General features: G+C 40.6%; 1 protein-coding gene across 2 annotated transcripts in view; it reads right to left on the bottom strand.

The window, feature by feature from the left end:
• ZFAND3 (zinc finger AN1-type containing 3) overlaps window positions 1–19003 on the bottom strand; it is a 339860-nt gene that overhangs the window by 35937 nt on the left and 284920 nt on the right. For both annotated transcript variants that reach the window (XM_007972738.3, XM_038005641.2), the window contains one exon: window positions 1230–1397. In XM_007972738.3, the coding sequence (XP_007970929.1) occupies window positions 1230–1397 (168 nt within the window). The remainder of the gene's footprint in view (window positions 1–1229; window positions 1398–19003) is intronic.

Raw genomic sequence — 19003 nt, 5'->3', positions numbered from 1 at the left:
TATGCACTTCTAATCTTGTGGAGTAACACATACACCAGAATGTGTAACAAACAGGTATCTGGTCATAACAGGAACAGGAGTTCCGACTTAGTTTCTATGAAAAGCTAATATCCTCTCTCTTCCTTCCCATTTCCAATAGGGCAGATAATTGAGGAACCATAGCAGCAAAGGCTGCCGCTTCAGGAGATGGTAAACTTCCAGTGACTATTACTTTATAACTGCTGAGTGAACTATTTAGTCCTGACTGTCGGCAATAGTTCTTGTAGGATATCTTCGGCTGTCCCAGAAGTGAAAGGGGGCTTCTAAAGTTGACTTCTCAGAAATAAAGAAATAGGATTCTCAGAGGCTACAGTCAGGTCTCACAGTCAGCCTGATGACAGCTGAACTGGTCCTCAAACAATTTTATAACATTATGTTTTAAAACCAGGGAATAAACAAAAGTACAGGAAACTAAATCAGCCTAAAATAATGCCACTACACAATTTTATTCCTATGTGTCATGATACATGTGGTCATGAAGAAAGAAAAGGCTGACTTAAGTTTTGTTCCACTGCAGGTAGGCATCCCTGTGCAGCAATTCTAAAAGGTATTACACTACAGAATACAGAAGGAAAGGTGATTGTAAAGCTATTTCCGACTGGGTATATGATGGCTCATGCCTGTAATCCCAGCACTTTGTGAGGCAGAGGCAGAAGGATGAATTCAGCCCAGGAAAAAAAAAAAAAAAAAGGCGATTTCAAGATATTAACTGACTAGATGAACTAAGGTTCAAAGGAAACTTTCTAATCAAAGCTTAATTTAACAGGGAGATGGAGAAAAAAGTCTTCCATAAATAGTAAGTTCATTCAAAATTAACTTAATATCTGAATTTTTATGGTACGTACTCCAGAATTTTGTTTGTTTGGTAAACTTCTGAAGTCGTGAGAAGAAACCAGAGTAGTAAGTGGTGGGGGGAAGCTGAAAGCACTAAGCAGTGAGTGTAGCTCTAAGGAGATATGTATAAGAACAGGGGGATGTTTTTGTCTTTTTTGCATGCGTGAGAATAAAGGGTGTTTAGAGGCAAACATCCTGTACTCCTGATTTCTCAAGCCCCAAACTTACATCGCAGGCACTACTGTAGCAAACTTACAGTACTCAGAAGAACGAAAGACTTCAGCCACTTAATTTCCAAAGCTGGGCCAAGGTGTTAAGGATATAGTCTCCATCATGCCACTGGGGGAGATGCTTACCGCAGCGACACGATCCCAATTCCTGCTGCACCAGCTCCAGTTTGGTTTGGCACTGGAAGCACCGACGTCGACTCTTCTGTTTAGATCGACTGGTTTCCTCGGACCGTTCCGTATTCTCCAGTAGTCGTGGCCGTTTTACTGGTGAAGCCTCATTCTCAGAGTGTGAATCTGACCAAAACAACATATTTGGGGATCAGGATTAGTGCCTGGCCTGGCAAGCACAGTTGATTAATTTATTTCCAGGCATTCTCCTGACTGGGCTACTGCCCTTGTCCAGGAAGGAATCAGACCCATGAGAGTCAGTTCTGACTTGCTTGGTTTATATTGCACAAACCATGACAAGCATGTACCTTTAGTGCTGACTTCCAACAAGCTAGGCCTGAGCTAGAGGGGAGAGTGCGGGTGGCTCAACGAAAACCAGTTCTATGTTGCTGTTTTTTTAAAAAAGCTGAGATTCTATGAAGAGACCATTCCAGCTAGAAATGGGGTCCTGTCTGTGTATCCCCTTGCTGGGATGACCTAGATGCTGCCTGTATTGGTTAGGCATCTTTTCTTGGGTATTTGCTTGTCCTCAAGTAGACTGTAATTCTTTAAAGATGGGACTATGTCTAATGTTATCTCTGTATCACTATGCTTTCACAATTCCATTCCCAAAGCCAGTGTTTGATGAGTGATCTGTAATCTTTTATAGTAAAATTACTCATGTTTCTACTCTTAAAGACACAAAAGTCAGGTTCTAATACTGACAAGTAGTTCAATTTGATTAGAATGAATGAAGGGGCACCTCTGCTGGTGCACATGTAAGCTGCCCTATGACCTCCACTATGGTGTGGTGCAGCAGCAGCACTGGGTATCCTACCTTGGGGTAGAGCCAAAATGGGGTGTACTCTGTGACAACTGTGTCTTATATAACCTCAAAAAAGTAATTAAGATGTAATAAAGTTCTTATCACAGGCAAGGCTATAAATAAATGACTCTTGCCTTCAACAAACTGGGCAGCTCTCTGGGGCTCTGTACTCCTGAAATAGCTGCCTGCATACCCACGACGTACCTCTTACCAAGTTCCAAAGTTGTTTGTGCTAAATTACCTCTAGAAGGGAGTCTCCTAAACAGTCTTCCTCAAAATAATCCAGATGCCACACCTTCTCACCCCTCTGTCACTCCCACCTTGGTCTAAGCCATTACCAACTCATCAAGCCTACTACAAGAGCCTCTTCACTAGTCTCTCTGCTCACCCCCTTGTCTCTACAGTCTATTCTCCATATAGCAGACAAGTGACTCGGTCAAAAATCAAGTTAGAATCATGTTACTTCCCTGCTCAAAACCCTCTAATAGCTCCTCTTGTCAGAGTAAAAGTCCAGATACTTAGACTGTCGAATACCCTGCATGACTTGCCCCATGCTCAGCTCCTGCTGCTTTCCTTCCTTTGCTTATCTACACTAGCCTCCTTATTGTCCCCTACCTGTGGGACTTTGTACCTTCTGTCCCTCTATTTGAAACAATCTTCACCCAGATCTACATGGGATCTTATCTCTTTTATCACCCAGGCCCCCGATGGTAGTTTGCTCACAGTCCCCCAGCCCTGCTGCACTGTAATGGCATATGAAGGCCTTGCATATGCCATTTTTTATATCTCTTTTATATATTTGCTCCAATGTCACATTTTCTTTTAAATTTTATTTTGCAAAGTCACATTTTCACTGAAGGCTTCTTCCCTGATCATCATTTCTAGATCATTGAATCCCCATTCTTAGCACTTCCCCTCCTCTGTTTCCTTGTCTTTTATTCCTCCACAGTACTTATCTTTAACATTATGCCCTAAAAGAAAATAAACTCCAAGAGGGCAGGAAATTTCATCTGCTTTGTTCACTGACGTTCCCTCCATGCCTATGCTCAATAAATATTTCTTGAATGAATGAATTTGTCTCCTAGGCAGTCCTAATGTTCTACTTAAAGTGGGTCTAGTGAGAAGCCACAGCCTGTAGGATGTATTTTAGTGAAGGCTGTCTGTATGCCCTTTCCTAGCCTCCCTGTGTGTGAGGAAGATGCTGCACTTCACCCAAGATTGTTCAGTGGACCCTGATGGTGATGCTGGTAGTTTGCTCATAGTCCCCGAGTCCTGCTGTGCTGTACTGGCATATGGAGGCCCTGCACCATTCTTAGCAACTCCAGACTTCATTTTTCATCTCATTTAATTCTTCCAGTCCTACATGACATTTTGCCCCAATACAAACCAACTAAATAAGACCTCTGATGAAAACAACCAAAAGCAAGTTCAGCCTATTTCCCAGCTCTGCTGAGTAAAGCCGCCTAAGCCTAGGCCCAGTCAATGTGGTGACTAAGGTGGCCGCAGACAGGGCAGGCTCTCTCCCTTCTTCTACAAGAGCAACAAGCAACAATTTAAATGTAAATCATTACAAAGCAGTCAGCTGAAAGAAATTCACCTTGTATGAGCCACACTGCTCTCTGTGGATGTCCTTTTACACAAACCAGCAATGGCTCTATTTGTATTAATAACCCTATTTAGACCTTTTTTTTTTTTTTTTTGTAACGAGAAAATTCTAGAGTAAAAACTGTAACAAAAAATGTTTTTTTCTGAGACAAAGTCCTAAATTCAAAGCATCCTTATAGAAAGTTACTCCCATTGGGAGGCAGGTGTCAGCACAAGATGGGGAGGCAGCTGAAGCCTTTTCATTATTAATATGATTAAAATCTGGAGGGCCCTGGCACAATGCCAGCACACCTCTAATCTAACAGAGAACTGCTCAGACCCTGAGCCCCTTTCTTTCACACCTCTGTGTCTGAAAATGAAGAGTTCACATTTAGAGCTCTTTCTACATGAATCTATCCCAAACTGTCAAACACGCTGTCCATTTGCAAAGCACCCACCTCCATTTCTAAAACAAACCTTTGCTGCAAGGAGAAGACAATTTAATTTCACTGTGTCAATGAAACTGGGGGAAAAAATAAAGAAAAGACAAAAAGAATTTGAGTGTGGCAATGTTATCCATAAGCTAACTATGTCCAAATAAGTAAGGGAGTTAGATATGTGAAGAAATTTTTGTTTTTAATGTATAAGTCCTATGGCTGAGAAATAGAATTCATATTTACATAATAACAATCATTAGTCATCACCAAACAACCCACTTTGATGGGTCCCCCAGACCCCTGCCCTGCAAAGTTAGAAGGCCTGTGCAGTTTTCACCTCTTTTTCTCTTAATTCCCCACCTTATCTGACCAATGGGCATTCAACAGCAACACCAAGGAATATCTACATGGTCCCATGCTGAGATTTTCCTTGATCTATTCCACATTAATAAAATGACCACTGAGTTATTTGTTCTGGTAGGCAGTAGGCATGGAATATTCTTGAACAATGAATCCTAAAGGAGGTTTCTGATGCTGCCACAGCTTCTGGTATGATATACTGGTCATCCTAAAAGAACACCATTAAGCCCTAGTCAGTCCTCTGACAATCAATATCCCAGCATCTTTACAAGTCTATGACCAAAGGCATCCATGTATATAGAAAGTCTGGGCCCCAGGAAGCAGTCCTAGATGATTCTAAACCAAGGCAGAAAAAATGTCTAACAGAATGTGTTATGTTTTAGAATCAAGGAACTATTCCAGCTAGTAAGAGATCCACACCTTTGAAGCTCTGGAATATCCTCACTTACTCTTCCCTAGATGAAGATCTGTTAGATGCTCTCTAATGCTCCCTCCCACAAAGAGCGAGGGTAAATAAGCTTCCCAAACTGCTCACTATCCTCCACATGCTATTGTCCAAGAAGGTGACTATGTCTGTGTAATTTCTTGGAGAAGCAAACCATTCTCTGGCATTTTCTCACAAGTCAACTTTTATTGAGAAGCTAATGAAATAAATAGTAATCTATAGAATCATCCTCCTTGCATAAGAAATTTACATTTCCTCTGCTAATTAGTTAACGAAATCTTCGTGCCATGGGGCGAGTTGCTTAAATAAGAGAAACAGATGTCCAGGGCAGGGGTTCTAATGACATGATAATGAATTAAATAATTCAACTATTTATTTATAAGTTTTAGGTCAATTAGAAAAAGACTACCAGGAAGAAAAAAAAAAAAGATCCAAACATGGCTGACATAAAAGGAATCATCTACTGCCCATATTTGAATAAATTAAACTTTAATGATTTACTTTTGCTCACAAGTATCATTGCTTGTTACCCTGAGGCACTGCCAATTTCCTGAAAACACCTAACAGTCTACTTGCCTACTCTGAACTTGGGCAGTAACAGTTAAATGTGGAGAAAGAGGTGAAGAGAAATAACTCTTACATGCAGCTTTAACTGTCAGAAGAAGCGAGTCCTTGCAAGGAGTATGCTCATTAGCAGCAGGAGGAACTCCCGTGCCAAGCTGGAAACCATTCCCACCCCAGGAGTTAACAGTGACTTCTAATTAAGGTCCTTCATAAAGGGCCAACAAAGCAGATTCTTTTTTTCCAGTATGCTTCTTCCTGAGAACATAATCTAGTGTGGATATACCCATGGAGAGCGGCCACTCCCCCATTCCAGGTTCACACTTCTTGGTAGTCACCAGACCCCTGCTTTCTCTGCCAATGTTTAATAGAATGAGAAAGATATCACATCAGAACTAGTCAAAGTAAAGTCTGATCAAGAATGATAATGTGATTAAATAAGGAAGGAAAATCTTAAGAAGGATTTTGCCTATTTAGTTTTCTTGGTTTGAAAGTAACTGCTGCTTAATTTTCGACAGAGAGACAAGTACTGCACAGTCTGTCTCTCGGTATCTAAGGGAGATTGGTTCCAGGACCCCTCAAGGATACCAAATTCCACAAATGCTCAAGACGCTTATATAAAATGGCATAGTATTTGCATATAAGCTACATAATCCTCCTGTATACAGCTGACCCTTGAACAACATGGGGTTTGGGGTGCTGACCCCCCATTACAGTTGAAAATTTTCATGTAACTTCTGCCTCTCTCAAAACTTAGCTAGTAATAGCCTCCTGCTGACCGGAAGTCTCACTGATAACACACAGACAATTAACACATATTTTGCATGTTTTATGTATTATATACTGTATTCTTACAATAAAGTAAGCTACAGGAAGAAAAAATATTAAGAAAACCACATGGAAGAGAAAACACAGTTTCTCTTAAGTGAAAGTGGATCATTAAAGTCTTCATCCTTGTGGTCCTCACGCTGAGTAGCTGAGGAGGAGGAGACGAAGGAGGAGTGAGGGGCTGGTCTTGCAGTTTCTGGGATGGCAGAGGCAGAAGGAGATCTGCACATAGTGGACCCACCTGCACAATTGAAACCCATGTTGTTCAAGGGTCAACTGTACTTTAATCTTCTCTAGATTACTTATAATCCCTAATACAATATAAACACTATGTAAATAGTTGTTATACTGTGTTATTTAGGGAATAATAACAAACAAATCTACATGTTCAGTATGAAACAATCATCCATTTTTTTCCCAAATATTTTCAGTCTATGGTTGGTTGAATCCACAGATGTGGAACTCATGGATATGGTAGGCTGGCTGTACAGTGATTTTAAATATATGGAATCTTCTGAAGAGAGGAATTCTTCTAATTGTACTTTCCTAGCCAATCTCAGAAAGTAGTGGTAAGACTTTCAATTAGGAACACAGTTTCACTGGAAAGCTTAACTGGAGACAACAAACAGCCACTTCTTTTAAAATTCTGTTTTGTCTCTGGCAGAAATTCACATTTGTTCCTTACTGTCACTGTTCTTGTCTTTATTACTCATGTTCTCTCCTGAAAATTTCCAAATAAATTGTGTCAGGCCTGTCAAAGCTGAATCTCAATCTCTCTTAATCTCCTGTCACCCTGCAGCTGGCAGCCTGCACACACCCCGTGCACTAACCATGGCTGTGGCTTCCTGACATCTCAGGCAGGCAGGTTCTTAGGCCTCTGTACGACCCAACACTCACAATACAGAATAGGAGAGTGGGAGAAGCAATGTGGCAACAAAGAGAAGAAAGCCTTCTGCTATTCCCTTCACCCACACCTTCCCTTACTTCTACGAAAGACATATCTGTTTAATCTCAGGCTCTATGACAGCTTTTGAGGTACTCAATCAGTTTTTTTGGAACCTATCAGAGTCTCTTGACAGATTGACATTTATGATCCCAACAGCCTGTGCAAACATCAGTAAGAGCAATAATTAACAAACCCTCACACATCACTGCTGTTTCTCCTTCGACTATTAAAAAGGAGCTTTAAGCTGGTAAAACCTTTGTCCACGAAAAATACCACACTCTCACTGGAAAAACTGATAAAAAGAGGCTTGAAAAAAACTTGTTTTAAAGGTACTTTCTCTCTGTGTTTCCCCTCATGCTTTGCTTTCAGGGTATATGCTGGTATTAGATTCATCTTCTCCTGACATTCTACTCTGTGTGCCACGAAAGACTTTAAGAGAGAAAAACACCTTGCTACCCATTAAAAAAATTTTCCCTTCCTTTCTTAATGTTCCTAATGACTCTAAAATAATTGTGGAGTAACACATCTGTTGAAAAGCCATTGTGTGGACAGAGAATGAGGTTCAAGAGGTTGATTATTAAAATTTTGTGGAGAATGCCATCATCTTCATTCGATATGGAGATGAATCTAGCTGGAAATACTCCTAGTATGCCATGTCCTAGATCATAAACATTTAAAAAGTCAGTTGTTCACAAACTGCCAGGCAGTATAATTCCTAAGCATTAGTCTCCTTCTCCTCCTGGGAACACAAGATTGGGAGATCTGGAATGGCTGATCAGGAAGGCTGACCATCTTGGGAGTACACCTGAGCTTTGAGGTCTTTATCCTTAGTATGCTCAAAAAACATACGGCATCAGAAATCTTCTTGGGGCCAACTCTTATCATCTACCAGATTTTGGTCCTCCAGATAGCAACGCAGAAGCTGCTTCTGTGGAGACCTTTTTGACTGGAAGACAGCTTAAAGAGCAGCAGAACACACAGAAGTCAGGGGTCATGATAAAATTATCATATGCCCTTCAAGAGATGAGTACCCACAAACCCCAAAGGTATGTTTTTAAGACTGAGATTAGGTTTTTCACTTCCTCACAGCCCATCTTCCCTTCCCATTTCTGGTGCACAGGAACCTGGAAGCTGATTTTGGTGGTACATCATGATACCAGAAACAAGTGACTACGAATTCATCAAAAGATCAAGCAGGAGAAGCTAATGGGCCATGGGGGAGCAGCTCTCCATCAAATCGAACAATCTTAAACGAAAGTCATAGCAGGCTGGGCGCGGTGGCTCATGCCTGTAATCCTAGCACTTTGGGAGGCCGAGGCGGGTGGATCACGAAGTCAAGAGATCAAGATCATCCTGGCCAATCAACATGGTGAAACCCTGTCTCTACTAAAAATAAAAAAATTAGCTGGGCATAGTGGCACATACCCTGTAGTCCCAGCTACTCAGCAGGTTGAAGCAGGAGAACTGCTTGAACCTGGGAGGTGGAGGTTACAGTGAGCCAAGATTGCGCCACTGCACTCCAGCCTAGGCAATAGAGCGAGACTCTGTCTCAAAAAAAAAAAAAAAGTCATGGCAGCAAGTCCAACAGTTTTCGAGGGCAAGGTTTTCCCTCTAACTCTTCTTTCTAATCTGTATGCCTTCTATTTTTTTTTCTTGCCTGTGCTGGCTAGTCCTTCTGGTATGATGCTGAATATGACTGTTGAGAGAGAACACCCTTGGTTTGTTGCCAGCTGTAGGAAAAATGCATTTAGCCTTTACCCAACTTTTTATTTTAAAAATTTCAAACGCAGAAAAGGTGAATGAATAATACACTAAGCGCCTGTGTACACTCCATTCAGATTCAACAATTAATGTTTTATCCCATTCCTTTAACTTGACTTTAATAGTTAATACTAGGTGTCAACTTGATTGGACTGAGGGATGCCTATATGGCTAATAAAGTATTGTTTCTGGATGTGTCTGGGTGTGTCTGCCAGAGGAAACTGACGTTTAAGTTGGTGGAATGGGAGAGGAAGATCCACCCTCAATGTGGGTAGGCACCATCCAATCAGCTGCCAGCACAGCCAGAACACAGCAGGAGGAAGAAGGTGGGACAAGTCTATTTGCTGGTCTTCTGGTCCGCGCCAGATGCTTGCTTCTGTCCACCTGTCCTTGGACATCAGACTCCAGGATCTTCAGCCTCTAGACTCTGGAAGTGCACCAGCGGCTTCCCAGGGACTCAAGCTCGGCTGCAGACTAAAGGGTGTACTGTCAGCTTCCCTTGTGTTGAGGCTTTCAGACTTGAACTGAGCCACTGTCGGCTTCTCTCTTCCCCAGTGTATGGAAGGCTTATCATGGAACTTCCCCTTATAATCATGTGAGCCAATTCTCCCTAATAAACTCTCTTTTATAAATATATATATCCTATTGGTTCTGTCCCTCTGAAGAATCCTAATACACTCGCCCCTCCATATTTATACTTTCTTCCTCCCAGAACCGTCTGAAAATAAGCTACATACATCAAAATACTTCATCCTGGAATACATAGATATCTAATAACAAGGGCATTTCTTTACATGACCAAAATATCATACCCAAGAATATTAAGAATGCCCCAGTGTCACACAATATTTAATATTCAGTGTATAGTGAAATACCCTCATTGTTTTTAAAGGCATGTCCAATCAAGTTTCATGTGTTACATTTGGCTCTTACGTTGAAATCTCTTTTAACTTACAACAGTATGTCCCTCAAACTATTTGTTCATTCATTCAAATAACATAAGCTTTTTTTTTTTTTTTTTTTTTACAATCCTTCTCAGTTTTCCTGTGGAATGTACCACCACCTAGATTTATTCTTTCTTTCCTCTCATCAATCAATCAAGCAATCAATGGTATCCTGTAACTTTTAAGGAGGTGGTTATTTACTTATTCATTCAGGCTACAGTGCAGTGGCACAATCACGGGTCACTGTAGACTTAACCTCCAGGGCTCAAGTGATCTTCCTGCCTCAGCCTCTTGAGCAGCTGGGACTACAGGCGTGAGGCACCATGCCTGGCTAATTTTTTGTATTTTTCGTAGAGACAGAGTTTTGCCATGTTGCTCAGGCTGGTCTCAAACTCCTGGCCTGAAACAATCTGCCCACCTCGGCCTCCCAAAGTGCTGGGATTACAGGTGTGAGTCACTGTGCCTGGCAGGAAGGGAATATTTAATTGCATACCTTCTCTGTTACATATTCAGAACCAGAAATGTAAAACTTCCATTAGGCACCTGACAAGCCCACATGGCATGGCTGGAGGACTGGCACAAGTAAAGAAGGTGAAGGGCAGGCACTGTGTAATCAATCCAGTTTCTACTGCACCTTGCAGTTGGGGAGAAGAATACTGTGTAATCAACCCAGTTTCTACTTCACCTTGCAGTTGGGGAGAAGAATGCCTCCACTTCACCTCTTTCACATACTGGACATCAGAATATGGCTCATGTGTGCCTTGACAAGGAGGAGATGCTTACGCAAACATTAAGAGATAAGCTTGTTACTAGTGCTTTCAATCATGATTTGTTTTAGTCTGATGGCATTCTCTGTGACTGAATTGAACCCAGCAGGCCACACAAGTCATTCTTCCAATTATCTCCTTTCCAATAGTCTCCTTGTCTTTTTCTGATGGCCCTTTACCTCCTAACTGACACCACACTACTGTCAGTAGTTGCTATAAGACATCTCTTCATAGCTGCATTACTCAATTCTCTAAAATTCTTATTTTAAACCTAAGGAAAAAATTTGCCAGACTAAAAAACATAAAGAAAAGCCCAGGAATGTTCATTTGTAAAAATAACCACAATTTCATTCAGTGCAATAATATTACCAGTTTATTTGATCTGTTTAATTTATATAGGCTTCTACATTAACATCTACTCTGTCCAGGGCCATGACAACAGTCAATATCTCATTCATTATTTCTTAAGTGCCTACTGTGCAACAGACACTGGGCTTTGAACTAACAAATCAAAACAAAGTACAGTAGTGAGCTGTCCCTTCAAGGGAGCCACAATCCAGAAGAAAAGATATATACATATATATATACACACACACACACACAAATACAACTAGGGCCATAATAAGTGGTATGAGGGGAGTGTTATGAACACACAAAGTAAAAGTGATAAACTCTGGCGGATGGGGTGCTTAAGAAGTAGATGAGAGAAAAGTCAGACAAGGTACCTCCTAGATTTAATTACTATATTTACAGGCATATAGACAGACGATTTTTAGCTCATACCTGTCATCCCCATATTCTTTTTCTCTTAGGCCTGCCTTTAAGAATGTCATTTGTAGGCCAGGAGTGGTGGCTCACACCTGTAATGAAAGCACTTTGGGAGGCAGAGGCAGGCAGATCACCTGAGGTCGGGAGTTCGAGACCAGCCTGGCCAACATGGAGACCCCCATCTCTGCTAAAAATACAAAGTTAGCCAGGCATGGTGGTGCATGCCTATAATCCCAGCTACTTGGGAGGCTGAGGCAGGAGAATCACTTGAACCTGGGAGGTGGAGGTTGCAGTGAGCCCGAGATTGTACCACTGCACTCCAGCCTGGGCAACAAGAGCAAAACTCTGTCTCAAAAAAAAAAAAAAAAAAAAAAAAAGAACGTCATTTGTATTTAAGTTGCTACTCATCTACCTTCTTCTCTTTACCAAAAACCATCAATTAAATAGAACATTTCACAGTACGGGAAGCAAAGGCCCTTAGAGAATACCAGTTTGATGGGTTTTCAGGGAAATGAAGCTGTTGTCTGTCTTCTCCCTCCCTCTGAACCCACGGGGTTCCATTTTTTTCTTGGGGGCCCATGAACATCTCACTAAAATGTCAATGGTCAGCTCAGTTTTCCTTCCGTGATGTTTATTTGCCTTATTTACCTAATATTAGTCTGTCTGTTCAGATATACACACGGCTTTCACTGACAATTTTTCTCTATTAGGAATCTTCCGAGCCCATTTTCTTTTTATTATTAAATGTTTTATTTTGAGGTAACTGTAGGTTCCCATGTAGTTATAAGAAACAATACAGAGAGATCCCACACCCTCTTCATCCAGTTTTCCCCAAGGGTAACATCTCACCGAACTCTAGAACAACATCACAACCAAGATACTGATATGGACACCATCAAGACACACAACATTCCCATCGCTACAAGGATCCTTCTTAGTGCCCCTTTATAGCCATGTCTACTTCCCTCCCTTCCCCACTGATCCTTGGCAACCTCGGACAAACTAATTTGTTCTTCATTTCCAGAATTTTATCATTTCCAGAATGTCACATATGTGAATATATACATGGAATCATATAGTGTGTATATAACCCACGTGTCCAAACTCATTAAAAAATTTTTTTTTTTTAATAGACTGGGTCTTACTCTGTTACCTGAGCTGGAATGCAGTGGCATGATCACAGGTCACGACAGCCTCAAACTCTTGGGCTCAAGCGATCCTCCCCTCAGCTTCTGGAGTAGCTGAGAGTATAGGCATGACCCACCATGCCTGCACTTGTACAAGTCTATTTTTAAGGCCACTTATCACGGAAGGTGGATATGACAAAAGGGATTCCTTAAAGTTAAGCTTCCTAGTAACTGCAATAATGACCACAAACACAAAGCACATATTCTTTATCAGTACTTTCTAAATGCTCTTACATATATTAACTCATTTTGGTGTTATAACAAGGCTATGAGGTAGCTACTACGTGCATTTCACAGATGAGGAAACTGAGGCACTGGTTAAGTGAACTGCCCACAGTCACTGAGCTAGTAAGTGAAGAGCAGCCTGGCCTAGAGCCCTTGCTCTTAACTACTATATGTCCTGTCTCCAACAGTTGCTACACTTAAACATGCTACTTCTGCTTTCCCATCAGAGTACCTTATTACGAAGACAAGTTTCTGCTACTTTCTGCATATACAAAGACCCAGCTGTCTCCAAAATGAGGGCAGGGGACAGATCCTCGGGCAAATAAAGGAATGAAAACAAGCTCCTCTATTTCATAAAATCCTCTTGTCCAAATATGATTATCAATTTATCTAGGATATTTCTCTGTTGAATAATTCTACTTGCCCTCTGCTCTTAGAATATGATTTATAAGACTTCTCATATGATTTTCTTTCCACTCCTGCTAACTCTCTGGATTTCTGTGGATTGTAGTCATAGTACTTAAGTTATTCATTATTTTATTTTCTGACATACAACATCATTCCACCAGTCATATCTTAGGCTTAATCTTGGATTTACATACTTGCATGTTATTTTTAAAGACTTCATCCACAAAAGTTTCTTTACTGATTACTTGTAGGATACAAAAAAAATTTCTCCCCATTAGCACAAGAAAACCTAGATATTTTCATTTGAAATTTTATTGCTTTTAATAATCAGATAAGGCAAAACATGTTGTCTCAGCTTTATATAGGCCCCACAGACAGAAGTCAAAGCTTCCTCTTCTCAACCACCCTGAGAGTATTCCTACAGCTCATATGCGAGGTCTCTTTATCAAAAAGGCATAGATGAGGATGGGTTCATCTGAAAAACTGTAGCCACCATCCCTGCTTGTTAAGTGCCATTTCCACTGCACTAATTACTGAAAGGGCATTACCAGGAGCTAAATTCCTCAAAGAAGTGTCTGGTCAGTGGAACCTGTCAGGCTAGCAAAACAGCAGTCATTCTTTGTGGCTGATACGTAGCCTAGCACCATGTCCTTGTTTTAGCTTCTCCATTTTAGCAAGACCTCTCCTGCCTGTCCAACTGTATTACTTTTTTCTCATCAATTTTTCAGTTCTCATTGTAACTGACAAAAGATCCTCAATAGATAACCTTTCCTTTTTATAACATGCTTGGGCATTTTGGAATTCAACGTTACAATGCATTGACGTTTAAACATACTACATTTATACCATCAGTGGAGTACCGAATAAAGTAGTACTCTAAGGTAAGGCAAACCTGAAAAACCTCACAGAAAAATCTACTTCTCAAAGTCCACATTCCCAAGTCCCTTAATTTTAATCTGCTCCTTGGCCACAAGTCAGTCTATGACCATGAGAATGCAAAGATTTTTACAGTGTTAAGACTAGACAGAACTTCAGTTCTACTGTCTTTTCCAGTATTTATCAGAAAAGCAAAATCAGCCAAGATTTTTCATCTGCCGAAAGAGAGAAACTTCAGAAGTCCATGAAGTATATATATCTCCAGATTTATTTTCATATACAGTTTAGTTCTCAATGTTGCTGACAGGCTCTTAGAAACTGTGACTTTAAGGAAAACAACATATAACAAAGCCAACATTTTTTCTCATAACGTCATAACCAAATGATGTTATCTAAGGACCTGCTGTCATTTCCCTTAAAGTCGCAGTTTCCAAGAATCAATCAACAACATTAAGTGAGGACTTACTGTAACTGTGTTTCAGATGGGCAATACTGTTTTCATTTTCTTAGAACATTCATTTAGATGTTAAACTTCCAGTAGGGTGCAGTGGTTCATGCCTGTAATCCCAGCACTTTGGGAAGATGCAGCAGGTGGATAGCCTGAGATCAGGAGTTTGAGAACAGACAGGCCAACATGGTGAAACCCAATTTTTACTAAAAATACAAAAATTAGCCGGACATGATGGCACATGCCTGTAGTCCCAGCTACTCCGGAGGCTGAGGCAGGAGAACTGCTTGAACCCAGGAGACGGAGGCTGCAGTGAGCCGAGATCATACCACTGCATTCCAGCCTGGGGGACAGAGCAAGATTCTGCCTCAAAAAAATAAAAAAAAAAAGTTAAAATTTCTAAAAATACAGAGTAAGTCTCCTGCCTACTCTGTAGTTACATGAAGCCTAGAGGTATTTAAATTCTGCCTTATAAAATTATACAACTTTTGGGCAGCTGGACAGTACCTGTAACTGTGGCCACTTCCTCCTACTGTTGACTTATATTTGGACAGGTCTGGAGGGAAGAGACAGGCCAGAAGTCTTCAAATAATGTTGTACCCCAACACGTTGGTCTCTAAGTATAGATGACTTTCCCAGGGGTTAACCTAATCTGGCCTCGGGTCCTTCGCAAAAAAGACTGAAAATAGATTTCCTTTATGGAGAAACACTGAGTGTAGGGGTGAGGTGGGGAAATGGGTAAAGATGAATGAGACACTAATTCAAGTAAATTTTCTGAATTTTTATTAAAAACATACATACAGACAAAAAGTCAAGATATTCCCATGTAAATTATCCCACCCTTATGAAGCCTAAGTACCCTACTCGTGGGTGTTTCTGATCTTCCAAATGTTTTGCCTGTCTGATTTATAATGCAAGCTTTCCGGGTGGGGGCAGAATCAGCTATGTTCAGTACTCTACTGGCACTCAACAATAATATGAAGATGAAGAATGAAGAAGATGAAGGAGGAGGAGGAGGAGGAGAAAGAGGAGAAGAAGGAGGAAGAAGAAGATGAGAAGGAAGAAGAAAGAAGAAAGGAGGAAGATGATTTCTGGAACAGGATAAGCTACTAATGATGGTAATCTAGCAGTGAGACTGTCATCCTGTGGGATGTGCTCCAGGTTTAATGTAAGGGGGAAAGGTTTGAACGTTTGTATTTTGCTGTTTAAAAAACTCAGCCTGAATGCATAATTGAATAGATGCTAAAATTAAATAGCTGATTTGTTTTTAAACTATTTTTAGCGTCAGCTTAATTCAATTCCTCTCCCTACCTATCATTTAGTTTCTTTCACCCAAAATTTAGGTGTTTTTTTTTTTTTTTTTTTTTTTTTTTGAGAAGGAGTCTCGCTCTGTTGCCAGGCTGGAGTGCAGTGGCACGATCTCGGCTCACTGCAACCTCCGTCTCCTAGGTTCAAGCAATTTTCCTGCCTCAGCCACCCAAGTAGCTAGGATTATAGGTGCCTGCCACCATGCCCGGGTAATTTTTGTTATTTTTAGTAGAGATGGGGTTTCACCATGTTGGCCAGGCTGGTTTTGAACTCCTGACCTCATGTGATCTGCCGACCTTGGTAAAATTTAGTCTTTTGACTCACTGCTTTCAAGACAAATCCTTAAGCTTATAAATAACTTCAGCACCTCATGGGATATGATGCTAAATGAACCAAAAGTTAGATTTCTTCTGGTATATTATGACAAAGAGTGCCCAGATGAGATGCTGAAAAATCAGAAGCAAGGAATTCTGCATAAAAACCATTATTATGAAAATTGTCTTTAGTATGTATTTGAACCATGAGAGAAGCAACTATCTAACAATGTAACCTCAATTCAACTATCTTCACTAAAAGAATTATTATTTATCAAGATGTCCACCATTGTGATCCACCATATTAAAAATCAACTATATATCAGTGTTAAGTTTGCAATTCTGACAATTATACTGTAGCTATGTAAAATAATTCCCTGATTTTAAGAATTACACACTGAAGTTTTGGTATAAAAGGGTGTCACGTCTGCAACTTACTCAAATGGTCAGGGATATGGATATAATACACATACATACATGTATACAGACAGACACAAAGAGGGAAAGGGATAAGGCCAATGTGATAAAATGTTAACATTAGGAAAATCTGGGTTGGGGGGGTACCTAAGAATTTTAGGAAATATTCTTATAACTTCTAAAGTCTGAAATTATGTTAAAAGAAGAAAAATCCCTAACTATATTCCAGAGCAGCTATCCTTAGAGATAAGTGGCTAGAGTGCCTACTGAATTCTTTCCCAGAAATGCTGACACTGCTTAGGTCTGATGGGAAAGTACATGACAACATGGCTGTAGTTGGTAATCAACAGTAGGGTCAGAACTCATGCTTCTCCTGGTTTGCAGTGAAGTCAAAACTTACCTGTAGGTACACTTCAGTGATTACTCACAGACTTTCACTTGTCATCTCTTGGTCCTTACTTCCTCCAACACCAATATGAACTTATTTTTCATTGCATTAATTACTGCAATGGCTATTCTAGGAAGGATGATGACCAAGACCTTAAGATACGATTTTAATCTTCTAGAAATAGGTTTATCGGCTGGGCGTGGTGGCTCACGCCTGTAATTCCAAAACTTTGGGAGGCCGAGGCAGACAGATCACGAGGTCAAGAGATTGAGACCATCCTGGCCAACATGGTGAAACTCCGTCTCTACTAAAAATACAAAAACTAGCTTGGCGTGGTAGGGTGCGCTTGTAGTCCCAGCTATTTGGGAAGTTGAGGCAGAAGCATCACTTGAACCTGGGAGGCGGAGGTTGCAGTGAGCCGAGGTCATGCCACTACACTCCAGCCTGGCGACTGGCGACAGAGTGAGACTCCGTCTCAAAAAAAAGAAAAAAAGAAATAGGTTTATCAACAGGATGCCAAGGAAAAAGTGGAGCTGAATCTTGTCAGTTACAGGAACTATGAGTTAATGCCAAGCTGGAAAATAATTCTGCTACAGCTAACACCTCTCATTCAAAATGGTACTACATGAGTTCTCTCCCTGCATACAACTTTCTTTTAAAAGCCATCTGCATATTTAGACACATAGTTCAAGTTGTAATGTAATAACATTATCTTTGAAGAGAGTTCCTCTAGAAAAAAAGCAGCAGCAACCAGTACATTTTTCAAATAAATACATATATACCTTGGGACCCATATTCAAGGTAAAAATTTTAAAGATTGTCTGCTATAGTCTTTTTCTTTACCCCTTGCTAAAGTAACAGAAAAATTAACACAATCTGAGTTAAATGCCCTATTTTCTTGCTTATATATGTATGCAGTTTTAGTAAGTTTTCAAAGGGTGGATGGGTGTGGGAACTGCATAGTATGTAACTAATTCCCCTGTTCTACTGAGCTAACAGAGGTGTAGTTTATTTAAAATTCTGAGTTGTGGTTCTGCTATTTGGTAATGGCTTTCTGAAACTCTGTGTGTGGATACTGGTAATGAAACAGAGAACTCAGAATGACGGGGCGCATAAGGCCAAGTAAGCTTTTATGGCAGAGTATGTGTATGCACTAGAAATAATTATACATACAGAGTGGGAGGCCGGTTAACTGAACCCACAGAGGCACTTGGCTGTTCAGATAACTAATCACAATATTAAGCCCTCCATGACAAAAATGCCTCCAAGGTTAAACTGCCTGATTTTTAATCATAAACCAGTGAATTTATTGGCTAAAGCATCTTCTCATGTTGTTGGTTTGGATCCAACAGCCAGTCTTTCTTACCCAGATTTTAATCACAAGAAACTATTAACTCTCTGTGGCCCCTAAATTGTGATGTGCCCTAGAAAGGAGTTCTCAGTTATAAGTATAAAAGCTTAGAGACCTCAGGAAATAGAAGTATTTATGTTTTTAAAAGGCAAGCTTGTGAAATCTGCAAGAATTACTTTCCACCAATACATACAGAAATATTTAACTTCTAAGGCCTAGATCAGGAGTTTGAAACTAGCCCGAGCAACCCCATCTCTATCAAAACCAAAACCAAAACCAAAAACCATATATATGTATTTACGTATGTATTAAAGTCACAGTTTCCAAGAACCAATTAACAATGTTAAGTGAGAACTTACTTTAACTGTGTTTAAGATAGGCAATACTGGCCTGGGCGTGGTGGCTCATGCCTGTAATCCTAGCACTTTGGGGAGGCCAAGGCGGGCGGATCATGAGGTCAGGAAATCGAGACCATCCTGGCTAACACAGTGAAACCCCCGTCTCTACTAAAAATTAAAAAAAAAATTAGCCGGGCATTGTGGCACGCACCTGTAATCCCAGCTACTCGGGAGGTTGAGGCAGGAGTTTCACTTGAACCCGGGAG

This window comes from Chlorocebus sabaeus, chromosome 17 (genome assembly GCF_047675955.1).
Source record: "Chlorocebus sabaeus isolate Y175 chromosome 17, mChlSab1.0.hap1, whole genome shotgun sequence".
Taxonomy (NCBI): Eukaryota; Metazoa; Chordata; class Mammalia; order Primates; family Cercopithecidae; genus Chlorocebus; species Chlorocebus sabaeus.
The sequence above is the reverse complement of the archived record's forward strand: the minus strand, read 5'-3'. Positions and strand labels throughout refer to the sequence as shown.